The 21612-nt window shown below is 33.2% G+C and overlaps 1 protein-coding gene across 4 annotated transcripts in view; it reads right to left on the bottom strand.

The window, feature by feature from the left end:
* magi3a (membrane associated guanylate kinase, WW and PDZ domain containing 3a) overlaps positions 1 to 21612 on the bottom strand; it is a 275042-nt gene that overhangs the window by 54758 nt on the left and 198672 nt on the right. For all 4 annotated transcript variants that reach the window (XM_056448758.1, XM_056448759.1, XM_056448760.1 and 1 more), the window contains exons 5-8: positions 17717 to 17885; positions 12845 to 12924; positions 10938 to 10995; positions 5111 to 5247 (exon numbers count right to left, since the gene is read on the bottom strand). In XM_056448758.1, coding sequence (XP_056304733.1) covers positions 5111 to 5247; positions 10938 to 10995; positions 12845 to 12924; positions 17717 to 17885 — 444 coding nt within the window. The remainder of the gene's footprint in view (positions 1 to 5110; positions 5248 to 10937; positions 10996 to 12844; positions 12925 to 17716; positions 17886 to 21612) is intronic.

Genomic DNA, 21612 nt, shown 5'->3' with positions numbered 1-21612 from the left:
AAAAGACACGATGTACACATGCGTAGCCAAATTCACGTACGTAAAATATTTATTTATACTTACAAAAACAATTCACATGCACAAAATAAATATACATTTTCATAAAATACGTTTCACCAATGCAAAACACCATTTGCAAATATATAAGAGTGTACAAAAAGTTTTGAATGTTTAAAATTCACGAGTTCATCCTGAATGAGAATGTGCAAATCCTCTCTCACGTACGACTCACCCTGAATACGAGTGCGTGCATTTTGAGACTTTCCTGTCAGCACACACCTCCCACGTGAGTCACTCGTGCCCTGTAGCCAATAAGATGCGAGCTTACTGTTCAACCAATCACAACTCCCTGAGAACTCCCGGGAATGACCGAAGCGCTTCACTGTGCGCACCATTTGCGCAGTCTGACTGAATTAACGGAGATGATCCTGAGATGAGAAGAAGAATACTCCTCTATTTAGCATGGCAGGTGAAGAGCGGGATGCGCTCTAACACAACCACTTTTCTATTGAGTTACTGAAAATACACTCAGATTCTACTATAAAAAGCGTATACACAAACTAGTAGGAAACAGTATTGACTTACAGGAGTATCCGCCATGTTGGTTAGAGGAACAGACTGCGCAAAAGGAGCGCAGAGTGGTTGACATCGAGTACAGCTCTCATCTGATTGGCTGAGTTGCCTGTTTCTGGCAGAAAAGTCTCAAAATGCACGCACTCGTATTCAGGGTGAGTCGTACGTGAGAGAGGATTTGCACATTCTCATTCAGGATGAACTCGTGAATTTTAAACATTCAAAACTTTTTGTACACTCTTATATATTTGCAAATGGTGTTTTGCATTTGTGAAACGTATTTTATGAAAATGTATTTTTATTTTGTGCATGTGAATTGTTTTTGTAAGTATAAACATCGTGTGTACATCGTGTCTTTTGCGTGAATTATTATTGAGTCTAATCTCTCTCCATACATCACTGGGAAACATCCATACACACTCACTCACACACACACACTCATACACTACGGTCAATTTTAGCACACCCAATTCACCTGTACCGCATGTCTTTGGATTTGTGGGGGAAACCAAAGCATCCAGAGAAAACCCACGTGAACACCAACGCCAACTGACCCAGCCGAGGCTCGAACTAATGACCTTCTTGCAGTGAGGCAAACGAGCTACCCACTGCATCACCGTGTCGGCCCGCAGAACAATTCTCTTTGTAATAATTTTTTATTCAGATTGCCTTCTCTACGTGACACAAATAATTCCTTTACATTCCAGTTGTTTAACGTCATGTCCGAAATCCATAAAGTGTCTTGCTACTGCCGAAGTTAGATCTTGTCATTGTATTTGTATACTTGATTTATGTTTACTAATTCACAACTTTAATTGACGTGATAACATCCCTATATATATATTATGGCAAAGACATTTTAATATAGATTACGGGTTTGGGTACTGAATTTAAACAAACAAATTAAATTTAGTAATGTTTAACTTGATGTGTTTGTCTAAATTCAGCCCATATAAATTGTTTGCAAGCACTTACCTTAAAAATATTTAGTAAAAATCCAATGCTTTTTTCAGTGTAGTTACTAAAATTAAATGACTTTTCTGCAGACAAAGTGAATTAAGGGATTACTTAAAATTTTTAGGTGATTTAATTACAGCTATTTACAATATACTTGCATTAAATACTGTACAGACAATACAATTCAACTCTTCTCTATAAATCAATTTAGAGAAGCAAACGTGTTTTATTATACAAATATATTTTGCTGAATAATTTCGATATTTTAAACCAAAGAAATGTAAAATGACACAGACATACATGCACACGCACATTCACACATATTTACATTGATAGAATAAATGCTTAGAATTCATTTACATCCCATTTACAGAAGGATGAACAGCATGCAAATTGGGACACAAAACAAGTGTGTTTAAACCTATTCTTTGAAACTTAACACCTGAACAAACACACTTTACAAACAACGCAAAAAGCAGAGAGTGCAAAACAGTGAAAAAGCAAGAACTACAGATTAATGTCACATCAGAGGACAGAACAAGGTCACGTAATGTTGATCAACTGTGAAAAACCAGCTACAAGGAGGAACGCAAGCATAATGTAAATACACAAAAGCAGGTGCAGGTGAACACAATAGAACAAGCACAGGGTCACACATAAATACACACACAGATGGTAATACGCATCTGACAGAATAGCTGCATATGATGAAAGCAGCTCTGTGCCTGTGGGATTGCATGAGATCATATCAACCACAGATGTTAATTATGTTCTTATGGAAATGCTCTGCTTCCTGTTCAACACACAGCTGACCATCTCATGCATCTCTTATTTCCTGAGTTCACTTTAAGTTTCCTGGCCAGGTGTAACGTGATAAAGCATAAGAATATAAATAATATCTGTTCCATGCAAATCTGTGTTCATTAACAAGGCACAACCTTGGCAGACAATGCATGACTGCATAATTAGAAGGCTGCTTGCTATTTTTATCCCATCATGTTGGCTTCTTATAGACTAAACTAGGCGTTTCTTCACACCTGTGTCAGCTTCGTCAACTGTTAATCCTGTGTCAGCCCTTTTTAGTCTTTAGTTCAGTCAACCTGTTTTGATTTAGTCAAGTCGACTAAACGTCTTGGTATTTTAAAAGGAGCCTTCAAAGAAAGTCACGTTTTCTTCATGACGCCGAATGATCAGACTACCTATAATGATTATTTTGCTCAGTATAATTGCTGTCATTTAAGAAATTTATTTGGACATTCCATCAGAATTATTGCATTTTCTCCTTCAAGACATGGTTTATTAGACTTAATCAAGTGTACTGACTTGTTATAGACTGTTGATTATAATTACTAGTCTACATTATGAAAGCTATTAAAACAAGAAACTTCTCTGAAATATTACAGGTTTCACTCAAAAATGAAAATTCTGTTATTTGATGCCCATACCAAATGCACAATGGAATTTAATGCGGCTGATGAGAATATAGTGGTGATCTAAGTTGTTTTAACATTTTTGGGGGGGGGCACGCAAGTGATATGATTACAGTTGAACCACTGAAGTCACGTGAAATGTTCTGACAAAATTTTTGGTTCCTTTTCTGGAATTTGAATGACTTGGAAGCGTTGCTGTCTACAGAGGATCAGGGTCATCCAATATATCTTAATTTGGGATTCAGTTTCAGGGATTGGACTGACACAAGGGCGAGTAATTAACAGAATTTTTGGGTGAACTAATATGAAAAACATTTGCTCTGTCTCATTCCAAAGACTCCATCCTCTGAAGGATGCAGACTTCAAAGGTAAGACCTTCGAAGTCCACACAAGCCAAACCAAGCGTTTTGAAATGAGACTATCTAGCCCACAGAGGACAGATCTCGTCACCAGACAACCGTAACAGCTGCCGTTAATCAGCGGTAATAAAATTTATAATGACTTTTTTTCAAACCTATTTTAAGCGTAACAGTACTTTGTCCTTTTATTAAACAAACAAAATGCCCTCACGCTATTCATCTTATTTACATAAGAGTTGGTCATTTCTGTCTGCCCTCTGTATATTACATATGAGGAAATTCCACTCTTTAGCATGCGCTCACACAGGTAAGCACACTCCCACCAGTGGAGAGATTGTGCTTTGTAAAATATGTTGCGTCAACAAGATGGAAATAGTGCTGCCCTTCACATTCATTGTGTGGCCTGTGTCATGTGACATTAAATGCATTATTAACGCATTCAGCCAAAGTCATTTTTAACTAGGCTATGTGTGTTTTATTAATTGTTAAACTTCTAACAGATGCCACACATTCAGATCTCATAATAATGTCATCATAAGAGTGCTCTCTCTCTCACACACACAAACACATTTACACTCTGAGTAGCACCAATTCATAAACGCATTCAAATCATCCATCAAACAACACCAATAACTTATTTATTTTTAAATGTTTATGGTCTGTGTGGTCATACAAAATATAACAGAAAATGTGTCCCTCTGATTTTGTATTATTTTGGTCTACTTGATACATCATTAGTGGCTCAGCTGATTTTTACAGAGAATAAAAAAACCTGAAGTAGTTCAGTTTTACTAAGTAACTAAACAGAAATTTGGGGAATTTTTTTTTTTTTTTTTAAAATAGAAATTTGGTTAAATGAAAATGAATTATATTTCGCTGTGTAAGACTAGTACAGATTAGAACGCATATAAATATAATTTATTGCTATAATTTCTTGCTAATAACCTATCTTTGGAGAGAGATATGTTGCAAATATTACTGCAAATTCTGAGAAAAGAGCCCCTTAAATCTGTCATTTTAGCAAGAATTGACATATTTTGCCAAATCACGATTCAATTTTATTTCGATTCATCATTCAGCCCTGAAAAAAAAACAGATGACTGACCAACTAAACACCACTTTGGACTGGTCTTGTAAAAAAGTATTCACCACAATACCAATTCATTACTGTAATTTTAAAGACATCAATTTCTCTGCTAACATTTGAATTCTGTTGAATCTTTCTGCACTCAATTGATATTATAGTGATTGGCTACACAATGACCAATCAGAAGTGTTAAAGAACCCACTCAACAGTGCTCAAAAAGCAGACAGGAAATGATAGAATCAGCACATTTTTATGTATCAATTTCAGCACCAATTGATATCGAAGTCGGTACTATTGACAACACTACCTTGAAGCTTATTTAGAACTCACTCCTCCCAAGGACAAATTAAATTTACCAAAAGTGACAATAACAATGTTTATGACACAACCAATTTCCTAATATGGTTATTTTGATCTTTCTATTCACCCAAAACCCCTAAAAAAATACAGTTAACACAAAAAAAAAAACGAAGCAGCACTGTATTCAACGCTAATAATAATAAATAATTTTTCTTCAGCCACAGATCAGCATATTATAATGAATGATTACGCGACACTAAAGTAATTCAGTGAACTGGAGTAATTCAGCTTTGCCATCACAGTAATACCAATATAAAAGATTATGCAAGAGATGCACAAAGTATTAGTGAAATAAAGCATTAGGAAGTGGAGGAATGTTTAAGAATAAAGTGAGTTTTGTTTACCGGAGGGTGCTGCTGCTGGAGCTGCTACTGCGGCTGATGCTGCTGCCGTCGGCTGGTTGGTTGGAGACGTCTCCTGGCTGAGCTTCTTCTTGGCCTCCTGCACTGGATTCTCAAACTGAGTCTTCTGATTGATGTGGCTAAAGGAAAGAGTGTGACGGTCAGTGCAATAACACACATGCAAAGCATAGAACTTCAGCGATGCTTATCTGCTTATGCAAAAAAAAAAACTTTGTGAATATAAGGAACAAATGCATATCAGAAAAGGCATTGTGCGCATGCGTCTCTTCCTGTTTATGGTCAGCTACTGTACACACACACACTGTACTTTTTGCTGTTCCACAGACACACAAATGAATGAACAGAAAATATACAACATACTGAGACTGAAACTTGAACAATGTGAACTGGTTTGACAAAGATAGTCATAAACTGTCATAAAGTCTAACCAAACGCTCAGTTTTCTTAATCAGTATATCGAATCAAATTATAATGAATAAGTCACGACAACATGTGTTTTTATCATACTTAATCATGATAAAATAACCATGCTTCAACTTATTTTTTAAAGGCATTTAGTTAGAAAAGAGGATAAAATTTTAGGAGGACCAGGAGTGCTGGTTACAAATAAAATGAAAAATCTAATTATCAATTTAATAATTGAATCATTAAAATTTGTATATATATATATATATATATATATATATATATATATATATATATATATATATATATATATATATATATATATATATATATATATATATATATATATATATATAAATCACAATTTAAATGGACAATCAATGGACAAATAAATAGACATATTTAAATGTCATTTAATAAAGCAATAAGTCAATGTATAAATAAACAGACAATATTATAAATGTTTGTTTAATCCATGTTTTAAACGCTGAATAATCAAACAATAGAAACATATATTGCTCTTTTGTGCATTTAGTCTGCTAAATGACTAAATGTAAATGTAAATGTAAATATTTTTTTATCATTTAAAATGCATTTAAATGTTTATAAAAAGGCATTTGACAAATGCTTTTCTCTTTCTATTTGCTACTTGCTTTTCTTTGTCTTTTGCTACATGCTTTTCTCGAGTTGAAAATAAATCAAGTTAAAAAAATGCCATTGAACAGTCCACACGTGGACGCAACCAACTAGCTTTCATCTCAAGTCAAGCTAAACCCTCTCTCTCTCGCTTGTAAATGAAAAGCGCACTGTCATTGGACAGAGAGAAAACCATAGCTCATTTTAGCTGGAGTTTAAAGATCAGCAAAGCGACTCAAATGTCAGGGATTTATAAGCTTTAGCTGATTTCTGTTAAAGAAATTCTCATCTGTATTATCACTGTCTGTATAGAAAATAGTTGAGGGGTGACGTTACTGCCATCAGGTGAGCTAAGTCAAAATGACATGCATGCTTTTGACTGAGCTGACCTGGCCGCAGTAACATCAGTTTGTTACTTTTCTCATGACAAACATAACATAATTTATAGGCAATTTATTTATTTTATTGGGTAATCACAAATGTACACTTTCCTTAAGTTGCAGAATTTACATTACCTAAGTTGCAGAATTTTGTTTGTGACTTAAATTGTTTAATTACTACTTCACAAAATGTTCACAGCAAAAAAAAAAAGTGTTAAAATGAAATTTTATAAGAATTTATTGATGAATATTATTTAATTTGATAGTTGGCCTCTGTACACTGTTTTTTTATTATATTATTTTATTGTTTTATTATTATTATTATTATTTTTTTTTGTTTATTATTGTACTTGATGTCATCCATTGTTATGGTTAATATGATTGTTTTGTTAAAACACAATAAAAATTTTTAAAAACGCAGAAACATCAGCCCTCAACTGTAAAACTTTGATTGATAACTTTTGATTGATAATTGATTTTTCATTTACTCAAATTGATAATTTGACTCTTCATTTTATTTCTAACCGGCACTCCTGGTCCTCTATAAAAATCAGGCACCACTACAAATGAAAGAAATATTTACAAATTTGTTTAAATATTTCATATAATAACTGCATATATTTTGAGGTAAAAAAATTATTGTTCTTACATCTACAAGGTAAATCTAAATACAACCATATATTCTACAAGAAAAGCCTTCACAAAAGAACTTTCATGTGGGCACTAAACGAAATCTGCAAAAAAATAAATAAATTTTATAATAAGTAACGACATTTTGATTAAATATTACTAAGGCAAATTATTTAGACAAACTCTTTTCCCTTTGGAATAACCATGCAGAGATGAATAAGTCATCATAAAAACTAAGAGACTACATTAAGGAAGTCAATACATACAATTACCGTGTTGACTTCAGAAATGATCTGATTTTAATAAGGATGTATTTACTGAAAGGCAACACCAAATGCATTAAGAACATATTTATATGATTTTCTGAAATAAACAAAAATGTTTCTCGATCGAAAAGTCACACAGAAAAGCACCATTTCAAACTCTTCTCTAATTGCTGTACGCTCTCCTCTACAAGCGCTGCATTCGTTTTCTTGTTTGTTAGATGCCGAAATGAATCAATATTACCTTGGCAAAAAGCCTTCCGGTGAAGCTTTCCTCAGCAGAGTTTGTTTTGGAGTGCAGAACTGTGTTGTTTTTTGTGAACACGCAGCCCTCCCTCTCTACAGGTCGCACGTAAAGTGACAAAAGCAACTCGTCTGCGTTGTGCGAGTCTGCTTTAACAGTTGTGCCCGACTGTGTTTTTTTTAGGCTTTTAACAGATACCGATTCCTTGCTAAACCGGTTGGTGTGCTGTGAATTTGCTGAACAAAGGTACTGTTTGTGCCTGTATCATGCTGAGACACATCCACCTGATCCACAGAAAGCGATAGACTGAGTGCTCTCGTCTGACGTCCTGCTCCTGGTAATTCAGGCAGGGTGTAATGAGGCATTCAAATCAAAAATAAAACCTCCTCGCACAAATATCCTCGTGCAACAGGAACTGACGTTACACAAAATAAACATCAAATGCTGTATCCGCTTCCGAAAGTCCTCAGATGTTCTTCCTAAAACCTCCCACAATGGTTTTTTGAGAGTAGAAAATGAGCAAGTCCGTCCATTATGACGAGCAGTAGATGATGATACTGAGCAGTTTACCAGTTTAGAAATAAACTATTTTAAATTTTATCTATAAAGTTTAATTTAAGAACTAACAGTTTTATATAAATTACTTCACAAAACTTGTAGTATTATATAATACTATAATAACAGCATTATAGCATAACATACCATAACTTATCATGATATAACAGATTTATGAAGAACTAACAATTTCTACTTTTTATTTATTTATTTATTTTTAAACACTGTCTTTATTGATTTTAGGAGTTTGTACTACATAAATAAAATAAATAAATAAATAAATAAATAAAACAAAAAGTAAAAAAAAAAAAAAAAAAAAAAAAAAAAAAAAATATATATATATATATATATATATATATATATATATATATATATATATATATATATATATATATATATATATATATATATATATATATATATATATATATATATATATATATATATATATATATATATATATATATATATACAGTTGAAGTCATAATTATTAGCCCCTTGTTTATTTTTTTCCCCTGAATTTCTCTTTTTTTTCAACACATTTCTAAACATAACAGTTTTAATGACACATTTCTAATAACTGATTTATTTTATCTTTGCCATAATGACAGTACATAATATATATATATATATATATATATATATATATATATATATATATATATATATATATATATATATATATATATATATATATATATATATATATATATATATATATATATATATATATATATATATATATATATATATATATATATATATATATGTGTATGTATAAAACTAGCCTACACCTGCCATTTTTCCCACCAACATCAGTTGATTAAAGCTATGGAAGAACGTGAATTTTGAACTTTATTGTCAGACAGCGTACTGCCGGTGTTGTGTCGAGAAATGCACGCCTGCCACAAAATGCACCACCTCATAGATTTTCAATAGCATTTAGCATTAGCATTAACATTGATTAAAATGTAAAATGATTGTTATTTTGATGGATAAAGCAAGAACAAGAAACACACTAGATTTACAAATAAATGTAAAATAATAATATTGACTGTAGTGTAGCCTAAAATCAGGCTTTTTGGTGGGTTTTAAACAGACATTTAGGCTACATGGAACAAAAAAAATTGTTGTTGCTGTTTTAAAACTAAACTACAAATTAAACAATTCACTTAATGTCATCTCTATTATTTAAAGTCAATCTATTTATTTACTTATTTATCTTCTGTAAGGGAAGGGTTCCATTCATGAAACTCACCTCAGTCACTCTCATTAGTGTCATTATTATTATTATTATTATTATTATTATTATTATTATTATTATTATTATTATTATTATTATTATTATTATTTAGCAATTTCACTTAATAATTTGACATTTCAGAAGGGGTGTATTTTTACAGCAAGGGGTACACCAGGGTAAACAGGTACGAGGTTCTACTACCATATCAAAGACAATATTGTAACAAATACTTTAATCTCAGTTCTGCTGTTATTGTTTTTCTGGTAGGAACATCATATGCTTTATTTCGTATTCCTACCACTTTAAAATATGTAATGATCAATAAAGGCTTTTGCTGTGCTCTTCTGATGCTTTGCCTAAATGATACATTATTTTTTATAATGCTAATGCCTAGGAACTGTATAGAATACCTAGGAAAAGTATGCAAAATCTTTACAAAAACTGATATTTCATACTTTGCCTAAAACCATCAGTCATTCTATACATTTCCTAGTCATACAGAGAAAACATTTTTACCAGCTTCCCTCAGAAATCCTACAAATCCTACAAACGGATTCCAAATTTAAACAAAACTTTTCAGGTTTCTCTTGACTATACAAGTAATTTTTTCTAAAGGGTTTTCTGTATATTTCCAAAATTAGCTATTTTTTTATTTGTTTATTTTTATTTCGTTTTTTTTAATATAATTTTTTATATTATTTGTATTTCTGTTTTTTATATCACTTCTTATTTTGTATTTAATTTTCATATTTAACCTAATTAGCACAGTGTTATGTGTGAACGTTTATTCATTTCGCACCTTTATAAATACTTAATTTCCTCATAAAAATACTGTTTTCTTTCTCTTGTTTCTCTATTCCTTGCATTTTTTTTTACATTTAATTATTATTATTTTATTTCTGCATAACTTCTGGACAGTATTGCTTTTATTTATATTGATCAATAACCACTGTAACTCAAAACAACATCAAAATGAGACAATTTTACATTGTGTGGATGGTTGTGATTGTTCTTTGTATTTTATTTCCCCCTTTTTTCCTGCTAATTGTTAAAAAAATAATATTCTGCCTTTTGAACTCTTCATAATTGTATATGTATATTCCCAATAAATTTAAATAAATACAAATTTTCTAAATGTTTTTGGATTTTCACAGTATTCAGTCTAACTACATTCTGAATATAATGCTTTGAATGGTGGCTTTGCATAATGATGTTATTTGCATAACGAATCAATTCTGTTTGAAAGTGACGATTACAACCCCTTCATGCTATCATTGTGCGTAAAAACAAAATAATAAAAAAAATTACTTAAAATGAAATAAACAGCAACCGTCCCCCTAAAAAAAAAAGCAACGGAAAACTTCAGCACACAGCAAACCAAGACGCATGCGGCAGACGAAACTGCATCCATCCATCATTCCTACCAGACCATAACCAATATGATCATACTCACTCCACGTAATAAGTCCCGTACTGCGGGTCCTCAATCTTCTCCCAGCCATATGGAAGCTCTGCGGAGAATCAGACAGGCATATCAGAGACAGCTTGAACAGATGCAAATCACCCATGGGGGCTTGAATTCCTGACAGCGAAATTTCTGAGAAGCCGAACACCAAACAGGTCAGGATTAACAGGCGTATTTGTCCAGAGAGGAGATCAGAAGGCTGAGCGTGGGGAAAAGCAGGAGGGGGTCTCAGGTATTAGTGAGCTGTACGGAAAATGACTTCTTATCTTTCCCTGTGATGTGAGAGGTGTGGGGAGCCGCTATCCTGAAATGGACATAGAGTGCACAGCATAAATGACTACAAGTCCTTTTATCTATTTCTCAGTGGATATAGACAATACATTTTGGTGCATTTAAATAAAACGGTTTCATTGAACAGTTATGTTCATTAAAATAAAAGTGTGGCCACCTGAATATCATTGCATGCAAAAAAACAAGCAACTAATGGTGTGGCTTGATTTAAAGACACAGATTTTGACACATTTGAATTGTGTTATTTCAACTTATTTCAATTATGTAATTTCAACTTATTTTAGGCAAATAAAACCCATGAGCAAAATTAATTTTGATCCATTTATGTCTAATATCTTTCATTTGAATTACCCTGGCCTGTGAACACAGCTTACTCTTCAGAAGCCAGTTCATTTCAAATCAACTGGAACTTTATGTTATTTATTGCAGCTCAAACTGCATCTGCTTTAATATTGCCTATACAGTTAGCTGAGCCTGATCTCAGAGCTATGACTCATTGAGCGATGTACCAAACAATATAATTGGTATTTAAGCTGTCAACACCCAAAGCATGAGTGCTACTCTTGTGCAAGGTGGTAACCTCAAAACTCACCACACTACATGAAACTTTTCTAAATCTTTAAACTAAGCGAAGATTAAACTCTAACAATCTTTTTCTTAACTTAATCACCAAAGATTACTTTTATTGTCAAAATTTCCCCCTTTTAAGTCAATCCCACGCCAAGCATGACTACTTGTACACTAACTTTTCAGCCTGTGACCACCAAAATAGCAGTCCCAGTGACTCATGTCTAGGTCCACACGGAATTTGCGCGCGCAGAATTCAGCAGATTTTAAGCTCATCATTGATTGTTTATTTATTTGTGTAAATTTATATTTATTCATTCATTTTCTTTTCTTTTCTTTTTTTTTTTTTACAGTGTACTGACTAATCCAAGGTGTATATATACAGGGTTTACGCAGGTTTTTTGAAGTCAAATGTAAGACTTTTTAAGACTATTATGAATTAAATTTTAGACTTATACAAGGCTAAACACTAAGGATTCTTTCTAACGGCTCAGTTATTTCAGTAAATAGTTTTTGTGTTAATGGAAAATCATGTAAAAGATGTGTTGCTTTAGTTTTTTTTTTTTCGCTGATTAGAGAATATAATTAGGAGAATTTGCTGTAAACATGCTAATAGCTGTTGTGATTTGTATCTTTTTGTGATAAAAACAAATATATATATAGGGTAGCTTTACTTGGACATAGAAAAATTAAGACCTGTTTAACAGGATTTAAGACCTACAACTAAATATTTAAGACATTTTAAGACCTCACGGACACCCTATATAAAGTACACAAACATATTATTACATGGCATCAAATAGAAAATATTAATTTAAAGAGAAATCTGTGAGGGGTGTACTCATTTATGCTGGGCACTGTACGTGGACATTGCAGAAAGCTGGTTTAAAATGAGACACTGATGGGCTCTCAGCACGTCTCCTGTGAACCATTAGTCAGGCGGGTCGGAGAGGGAGACAGACAGAGAAAGAGAGAGAGGCTAATGTCTCTGGTTCTCAGCTAAGGGTCTGTTTATGTTGTATGAGACTCAGTATTACCTCCATCTTCACATTTTTCAGGAGGCTTGGCTTTCTTTGCCAGTCTTGGGTCGAGCCAGGTTGTAGTCTTGGAGTTGTGACTAGATGGAGAGGGAAAGGAAGGGAGGGAAAGTTAGCAAGTAAATACCTGGAAGCCCTCCAGGTCATAAGCTGTAATTACAGTGGAGTAACACTGAGAAAATGAATGCAATATTGCCATAACTCACTGGAATAATGTAAAAATGATACAAACAATCAGTAAATGTTTCTTGGTGATAGCTAACAACAGATGGAGAGATTGTATCATGTTTTCTAAGCAGTGATTTTGTACACCTGGAGGGACACTGAAAAATTATGAATTTGCTGTTTTTTTTAGATTAAGCATTTGCATAGAATCATGAGTAAATTTATGTTTTAGTGTTTGGTAAAACTTCAGCAAATATTCAGGTTTAAAAAAATCTTAATTATATATTCTAATCTAATCTAATTATAATCTAATGTATTACAAGACATTTAACTTTACTTAAAAATTTAAAAAAAATTTCAATCAACTAAAGGTCCAAAAAAAAAAACAGACAATTATTTTCATTTTTAAAAACTATACTGTATTTTCTTAAAATAAAATCTTATTCTTAAAATCTAATTAAATCTTTGCTGTAAAGCAGGGGTCACCAATCTCGTTCCTGGAGGTCCGGTGCCCTGCAGGATTTAGCTCCAACTTGCCTCAACACACCTGCCTGAGTGTTTCAAGTATACCTAGTAAGACCTTGATTAGCTTGTTCAGGTGTTTGATTAGGGTTAGAGCTCAAATCTGCAGGACACCGGACCTCCAGGAACAAGTTTGGTGATCCCTGCTGTAAAGAATTTTGTGAGTGACTTTATATAAATGATATTATATTATATTATATTATATTATATTATATTATATTATATTATATTATATTATATTATATTATATTATATTATATTATATTATATTATATTATATTATATTTTACATTTAATTAGTCAAAATCTTAGTAAATCTTTTTAGCATAGCAATGTGTGTGAATTTATTAAATAAATTCATATCTGTTTATTTATACTTCTGTTTATATTCTAGTTTAAAAACCTTGAATATAGTGCATTATAGGTCAAAAGCTTTGGGAACAAAACTATTTTTAAGAAATGTTGCTCATCACATTAAAACATCAGCAAGACCTTTCCAAAAAGCACTTTGCTTGTCTCTTCAGGGCAGAGATGAGGAGTCTACTTAAAAAGAAAAATGTGTTTAAAATCTGAAATATTCATGGAAAGGTGCAGCTCATCCTTTGAGACTCGTGGACAGACACGCGTGTGGAAGCAAGGCCCACTGGGAAGGCTCCATTTAACTCGATGTTTGCATTGTTCAGAGAATGAAGTAACCCCCCCCCCCCCCCTCTATTCCTTCCATGTGCACACCAGATGCTTGGTTAAGGGCTGCAACCACAGACACAGGTAATGGACACTGAGAGGAAGAAGCTGGAGAAATGTCATCAACATTGAAGAGAAGAGCTGTTTCAGTCCCCAGTGGACACTCCTGCTGGATGTGTCTGCAGGAGTTCCTGTTTACTCCTGAGCAAACTCTCTTAGTTGAAAAGTTACTGTTTACATCTGGGGCCAAACTTGAAAAGATTGACGCACAGATTTTTCTTATTCCCTTTTACTAATTAATTTGATGTTAATCACATTTTAAATGTCACTCAATGAATTATATGTATCCTTGATGCATAAAAACATTTCATTTATTTAATATATATCTTACTGACTCTGAATCTTACTTTAAAATGCAAACCTTGCTCTGGCTTTTATGACTTTTCAATTACCACAAAAAATAATTTCTAATCCTTGATAAAGCAGTGAAAGCAAAGCATTCATAAAACACAAAAGAGCTGATTTTGCCTTGCTTATCATTTGCAGAAATTAAACCAAATAACCAAAACAGTGCAACCTGTAAAACACAAATTCCTGGAAGAAAATAGTCCAGAACTCAAGTCCTATATTCTGATTGGTTGATAAGTTTCTTGGTCCAGGAATGTGTCCTACTTGGCAAACATGACTTACTTGATGAAGTAGACCATGCTTTTTAAGACACAGTTCCTATCACTCTAAAAACAACAACAAAATTAATCTTGGCATGTGTACGCTGACCTGAAAAGAATGCTCTACTTTTTCAATTACCACAGAAAATATTAGTTTTTTCAATGATAAGCTTGGAAATAAACAAACAAAAATGCTCTGAAAGCAAGCTGTTCACAGTGGAATTCTATGACAACTGTCTCAAAAGATACCATTATAAATACATAGTATTTTTTTTCCCATGGGACTTACTTGAAGTTATATTTAGCACAGAATTTGGTTTTACCTAAGAAACTAAATTTACACCATCAATCAAATTACAAAACTGCACTGGCATCATAAATCATCTACCATTCAGTCCTCCACTTTATGTGTTTATAATTTCCTCCTATTTAGCTGACAAAGTTAGGAAGCATTTAATCTTAGGGCTGGGCAAAAGATGCAATCTCTACAATTGTTTTCCATTTTGAACGATAACTACATACAGTGCATCCGGAAAGTATTCATAGCGCTTCAGTTTTCCACATTTTATGTTACAATCTTATTCCAAAATGGATTAAATTCCTTTATGTCCTCAACATTCTGCACACAATACCCCATAATGACATTGTGAAAAAAAGATTTGTTGAAATTGTTGCAAATTTAATGTGAAAAATCACATGTACATAAGTATTCACAGCCTTTGCCGTGAAGCTTTAAATTGAGCTCAGGTATATTCTCTTTCCACTGATCATTCTTGAGATGTTTCAGCAGCTTCATTGGAGTTCACCTGTAGTAAATTCAGTTGATTGGACATGATTTGAAAAGGCATACGCCTGTCTATATAAGGAATGCATGTCAAAGCACAAACCAAGCATGAAGACAAAGGAATTGTCTGTAGACCTCCGAGACAGGATTGTCTCAAGGCACAAGGCTGGGGAAGGTTACAGAAAAATTTCTGCTGCTCTGAAAGTTCCAATGAGCACAGTGACCTCCATTATCCATAAGTGGAAGATGTTGGAACCACCAGGACTCTTCCTAGAGCTGGCCGGCCATCTAAGCTGAGTGATCGGGGAGAAGGACCTTAGTCAGGGAGGTGATCAATAACCCAATGGTCACTCTGTCTGTGCTCCAGTGTTCTTCTGTGGGGAGAGGAGAACCTTACAGAAGAACAACCATCTGTGCAGCAATCCACCAATCAGGCCTGTGTGAGTGGCCAGATGGAAGCCACTCCCCACCTGGAATTTGTCCAAAGGCATCTGAAGGACTCTCAGACCATAAGAAACAATATTCTCTGGTCTGAAGAGACTAAAATTGAACTCTTTGGAGTAAATGCCAGGCGTTACGTTTAAAGAAAAGCAGGCACCGCTCATCACCAGGCTAATACCATCGCAACAGTAAAGCGTGGTGGTGGCAGCATGATGTTGTAGGGATGTTTTTCAGCAGCAGGAACTGGAAGACTAGTCAGGATAGAGGGAAAGATGAATGCAGCAATGTACAGAGACATACAGAGGATGAAAACATGCTTCAGAGTGGTCTTGACTTCAGACTGGGGCGACAGTTAATCTTCCAGCAGGACAATGACCCAAAGCACACCACCAAAATATTAATGGAGTGGCTTCACAACAACTCGGTGAATGTTCTTGAGTGGCCCAGCCAGAGCCCAGATGTAAATCCTATTGAACATCTCTGGAAAGATCTGAAAATGGCTGTACACCGTCGCTTCCCATCCAACCTGATAGAGCTTGAGAGGTACTGCAAAGAGGTATGGACAAAAATTCCCAAAGACTGGTGTGCCAAGCTTGTGACATTATATTCAAAAAGACCTGAGGCTGTAATTGCTGCCAAAGGTGCATCAACAAAGTATTGAGCAAAGGCTGTGAATACTTATGTACATGTGATTTTTCAGTTTTTTTTTTTCTTTTATAAATTTGCAACAATTGCAAAAAATCAATTTTTTCACATTGTCATTATGGGGTATTGTGTGTAGAATGTTGGGGAAAATAAATGAGGCTATAACTTAAAAAATGTGGAAAAAGTGAAGCGCTTTGAATACTTTCCGGATGCACTGTATATTTCAATATAAGTTGTTAATGATTTCAGATTTTAAAGAGTACCAGAACAATGACTGAAGCCACAAAAATTAAAGGGCCCATTAAATGGCATAACATATTTTATATTTTCAGCATATTTTCATTTTAATTGTCACAACACTTTAAGATTCATTGTTGCACATTTCTGCTGTGTGCTTGGCTCTTAGATCAATATAGAGTAAAAAAAGTCCATAGCTTATTATTGTTATTGACAAATTTTATCGTGATTGGATATAATTTATCTGTCCATCCTTATTTAATCTGCATTTATAATACATTTTTTTTTAATATTTAAAAAAATACAAGAGCACAACATGGATTTGAAAAAAAAAAAAAATTAAAAATCTGTGATCATTGGTTTACTTTTTACATGTTTCAGACCTGTTTGAGCTTCTTTTATCCACTGAACACAAAAGAAGATATTCTGAAGAATGTTGATAAGTGGCAGTTAAAGAATCTCCATAGTATTAACTATTCGACTATATACAGTATTAGATGTCAATGGCTAGCATCTTCAAAAGTTCTTCAAAACACCTTTTTTTGTGCTCAACAGAAAAAAATAAAGGTTTGAAATCTCTTAAGAGCGAGTAAACAGCGAGTATATTTTCTTTTTTTGGGTAAACTATCCTTTAAACCAACCCCTGGAACAACACAGCCCTAAATTCTGATTGGCTGACATGAGTGCTGGTCCCGGAATGTGTCCTAGTTGGCAAGCAGCCCTTACTCTATGAAGTAGACCATGCCGGTCTCCGTGTAGGCCATTTCCCAGTTCTTGGGCAGAGGATCCTGGCTGTCGTCACGTGGCACTGCGTTCCAGTTGCGGAAGTCCATGCTGCTGCTGGACTGTGTGTAACTGGGCACAGTTTTCCTCCAGTCTGGTCCCTCCTTGTGTTCTGTGGGAGAAGAGCAAAAAGAAAGACATTGAGAAAGAGGTGGAGAAGAAAACACAGGAATGGGGAGTAACACATACTTTAACTCTCTCTAGTACTGCAGAGTGAAAGTAGACAACAAGAGTCGCTTGATTTGCATGGCAGGACTGATGTTTAGAGAGCCGCCTCTCAGGGACGGACAATGCTTCAGTCAAGCTCATATCTGTTGTACAAACGAGTGTCTGTTTGTTTGTGTTTGTTTCCGTCTGTCTGCACACAAGAGCGCAGGTGGAGGTGGTATAAGTGGGTGAAAATGTTTCTGATAAAGAGCTACAGTTCTTTCTTATTTTTATTATTATTATTTTTAAATATTACACAAGCAATGTTTAACAGAGCAAATAAAATGTTCACAGTATTCCCTATACTATTTTTATTTAGGAGAAAGTCTAATTTCTTTTAGTTTGGCTGGAATCATTTAGAAATATTTTTAGGGTAAATACTATAAGGCCCCATAAAAAAACAAAACAAACAAAAAAAATTATATATATATATATATATATATATATATATATATATATATATATATATATATATATATATATATATATATATTTTTTTTTTTTTTTTTTTTTTTTTTTTTTTGAGTTTTTGAAAAATTTTACAGGAAGGCTAATTATTTTGTCTTTAACTGTATACAGTATGTTCCCAGCACATCTCTTTATTAAAACATGTTGCTACAGTACTTATTCTCAGGTGATAAATGCATACTTAATTTGTAATACATTTGCATTTTCTATACTGAAATCATCACTTAAGTAAATAGTGAGTACATTTTCAATTTGGGTGAATTATCCCTTTAAATTACTCTCCATGTCAATCCAAACCTTTTGTTCGTCTTCAGAACACTTTACACAGTGTAAATTATTTGACATGAAATCTGAAAGCTCCCTTATACTCTTTAGACAGCAACGGTTCTGACTCAAGTCCCTAAAGGCACCAACAAATATTCTTAAAACAGTCAATGTGTTTTTAATCAAAATATTATCAAGGTACAAGAAAACTTATGTATATAGTTGAAGTCAGAATTATTAGCCCCCCTGAAATATTAGGCCCCTGTTTTATTTTTCCCCAATTTCTGTTTAACAGAGGGAATATTTTTTTCAACACATTTCTAAACATAATAGTTTTAATAACTCATTTCTAATAACTGAGTTATTTTATATTTGCCATGATGACAGTAAATAATATTTGACTAGATATTTTCAAGACACTTCTACACATCTTAAAGTGACATTTAAAGGCTTAACTAGGTTAATTAGGTTAACTAGGCAGGATAGGGTAATTAGGCAAGTTATTGTATAATGATGGTTTGTTCTAGACTATCGAGAAAAAATATAGATTAAAGGGGCTAATAATTTTGACCTTAAAATGTTTTTTTAAAAATTAAAAACTGATTTTATTCTAGCCAAAATGAAACAAGTAGAATAAATAAAATAAGACTTTCTCCAGAAGAAAAAATATTACAAGACATACTGTGAAAATTTCCTTGATCTTTTTTCCTTGAAAAAAAAAAATTCAAAGGGGGCTAATAATTCTGACTTCAACTGTACATAAAAAAAGACTACTGAACAGTGTCTACTCTTCTGTGTCAATATAGGGTGCATGTTTAAGAAAGATGTGTGTCTTGCTTGGTTGCGCTGTTGACATATTAACTCAGATGTTGCTTGTTTCAAGCAGAGGAAGTCATGAGTCTGGGATATACATTAGTGCTAATTTATTTTTTTACATTAAAATGCAGTCGTACAAATTCAGAAATGAAATCAAGGCTAAGAAAAAAATGCTCAAAAATCAAGATTCAATTTGTCATTAAATCAGCAAGAATGCAAATTTTTGACAGTGCTATTTATTACTGAAAATGTGATTTTTATGTTATGCATCAGTTAATTACATTTACTGACCATTTTTAGACACTTTTGGCAATTTATAATTTAATATAATTCCAAACAAAGCAGAAAAGTTGTCTCTCCCAGCACACAAAGTTGTCTTTCGTTCTTGAATGATTCATTGTTTTGAATGAATCAAGTGAATCCATGATTCAGTGACCCATTCATTATGCTATATCTTTAATACCTTATATATTGTATATTTAAATAAATGTACACAAATTGATCAAACTATTATGCAAGCGGTTATTTACTGTTTTGTTTAGGAATGATTCAGCCTGCTTAAATGAATTGGTGGACAGAAGACAGAAGACATTTAGAAAGCGTAACAATAGTTACAACATGAGGGTGAGTAATTATTGAGTAATTTGAGAAGTTTTTCCATCTCTATTTCTGTGTTTCAATGTAAGTTGTGTACCTCTTTGCATAATAATAATAATAATAATAATAATAATAATAATAATAATAATAATAATAATAATAATAATAATAATATAATAATAATAATAATAATAATAAATCTTCAGTTTTTATGTTCAATCCACTTGATTTTGTAAAAAACGATAAAGTAACTTAATCGATTTGTGCTGGTACAACATGAAGGAATTGTGTGGAACCCAGCATTTGTCAGTAAGAAATTTTAAACCATCAGAATGTATATAAAATTAAATTCTTTGATATACATCGATAGGCAGAATAGGTCAGTAGGTCGGAATAAGTACACATTTATTTTACATAATTATATCTTAATGCATAATGACACTTTGGAGTGTACTTTCAGTGACAGTTTAGAACAGTTTCACTTTTAAAATGTTATGTTAACTCCAGAACTGGATGCATTTTGCATGACACATATACAAATTAGCAATTAGATTTGGGATTTGATTTTTGTGAAACTTGCAATAAATAATTAAATCTTAATTTTCACACACAGTGTTCAAGATCTGCGTCTCATTGCAATCAAATATTTAGCACCTATGCTTGTATATATACTACTAAACAAACCAAAATAGCTTCTACCACCTGAGTGAGTGACTTGAATCAATGAAATAAAGGAAAACATGTCAGCTTGAGAGTTTGTGTGTTGTTCCGGATGTAAATATACCAGTTGAACACATCCATAAGAGGTGAGGTGATGGAAAAAGAGTATATGTTGTCATACAATGCATGATATGATTATGCTGACATAGCCATGATTAAAGCCTGTTCTTCAGAATGATGGTAGCCTGGCACTGAGACGCCAGCATGCGTGGCAGATGAATCAGCACTTGTTGTTTCTGTGCCGTAACCATGGTGGCACCATTTATGACACAGGCAGAAGCATAAGCTCTTACATTTAAAAGCAAATATGCCAAGAAGTCTTTTGTGCTCGTGGTTGATTGCGCAAGTGGAGAAAAAAAAGCTGAATTTGATGGTAAACAGAAGAGTGTGGTGAACATTATTTACAAAAAAAAAAAGGATCTAAAAAGATATCTGGTAGAAAACAGTGTAAATGGAACAGATGAACACAATGCGTTGCAGATTGAGTGTTGAAAGTAGATGTCAGTGAAACCTAATGGTGGTGGTTCAATTAGGAGTAAAAATTGCCTGAATCTCTCAGTTATTGTAGGCAGAGAGTATGAAACATGTGCTGCACATTAAAAGGTACATTAACACAACATCAATTTCAACTAAAAGCTAAACACTTTGCCATTGAAAATAAAAAGTTTTGAGAACAGTTTTTTAAGGATAATACCTTTATCATCTCTACATAAAGAGAGGTGTATTGTGGATGTGTGTTACTTGTTTGGACTGTATTCATGCGTGAG

This window comes from Danio aesculapii, chromosome 23 (genome assembly GCF_903798145.1).
Source record: "Danio aesculapii chromosome 23, fDanAes4.1, whole genome shotgun sequence".
Classification (NCBI taxonomy): domain Eukaryota; kingdom Metazoa; phylum Chordata; class Actinopteri; order Cypriniformes; family Danionidae; genus Danio; species Danio aesculapii.
The sequence above is the reverse complement of the archived record's forward strand: the minus strand, read 5'-3'. Positions and strand labels throughout refer to the sequence as shown.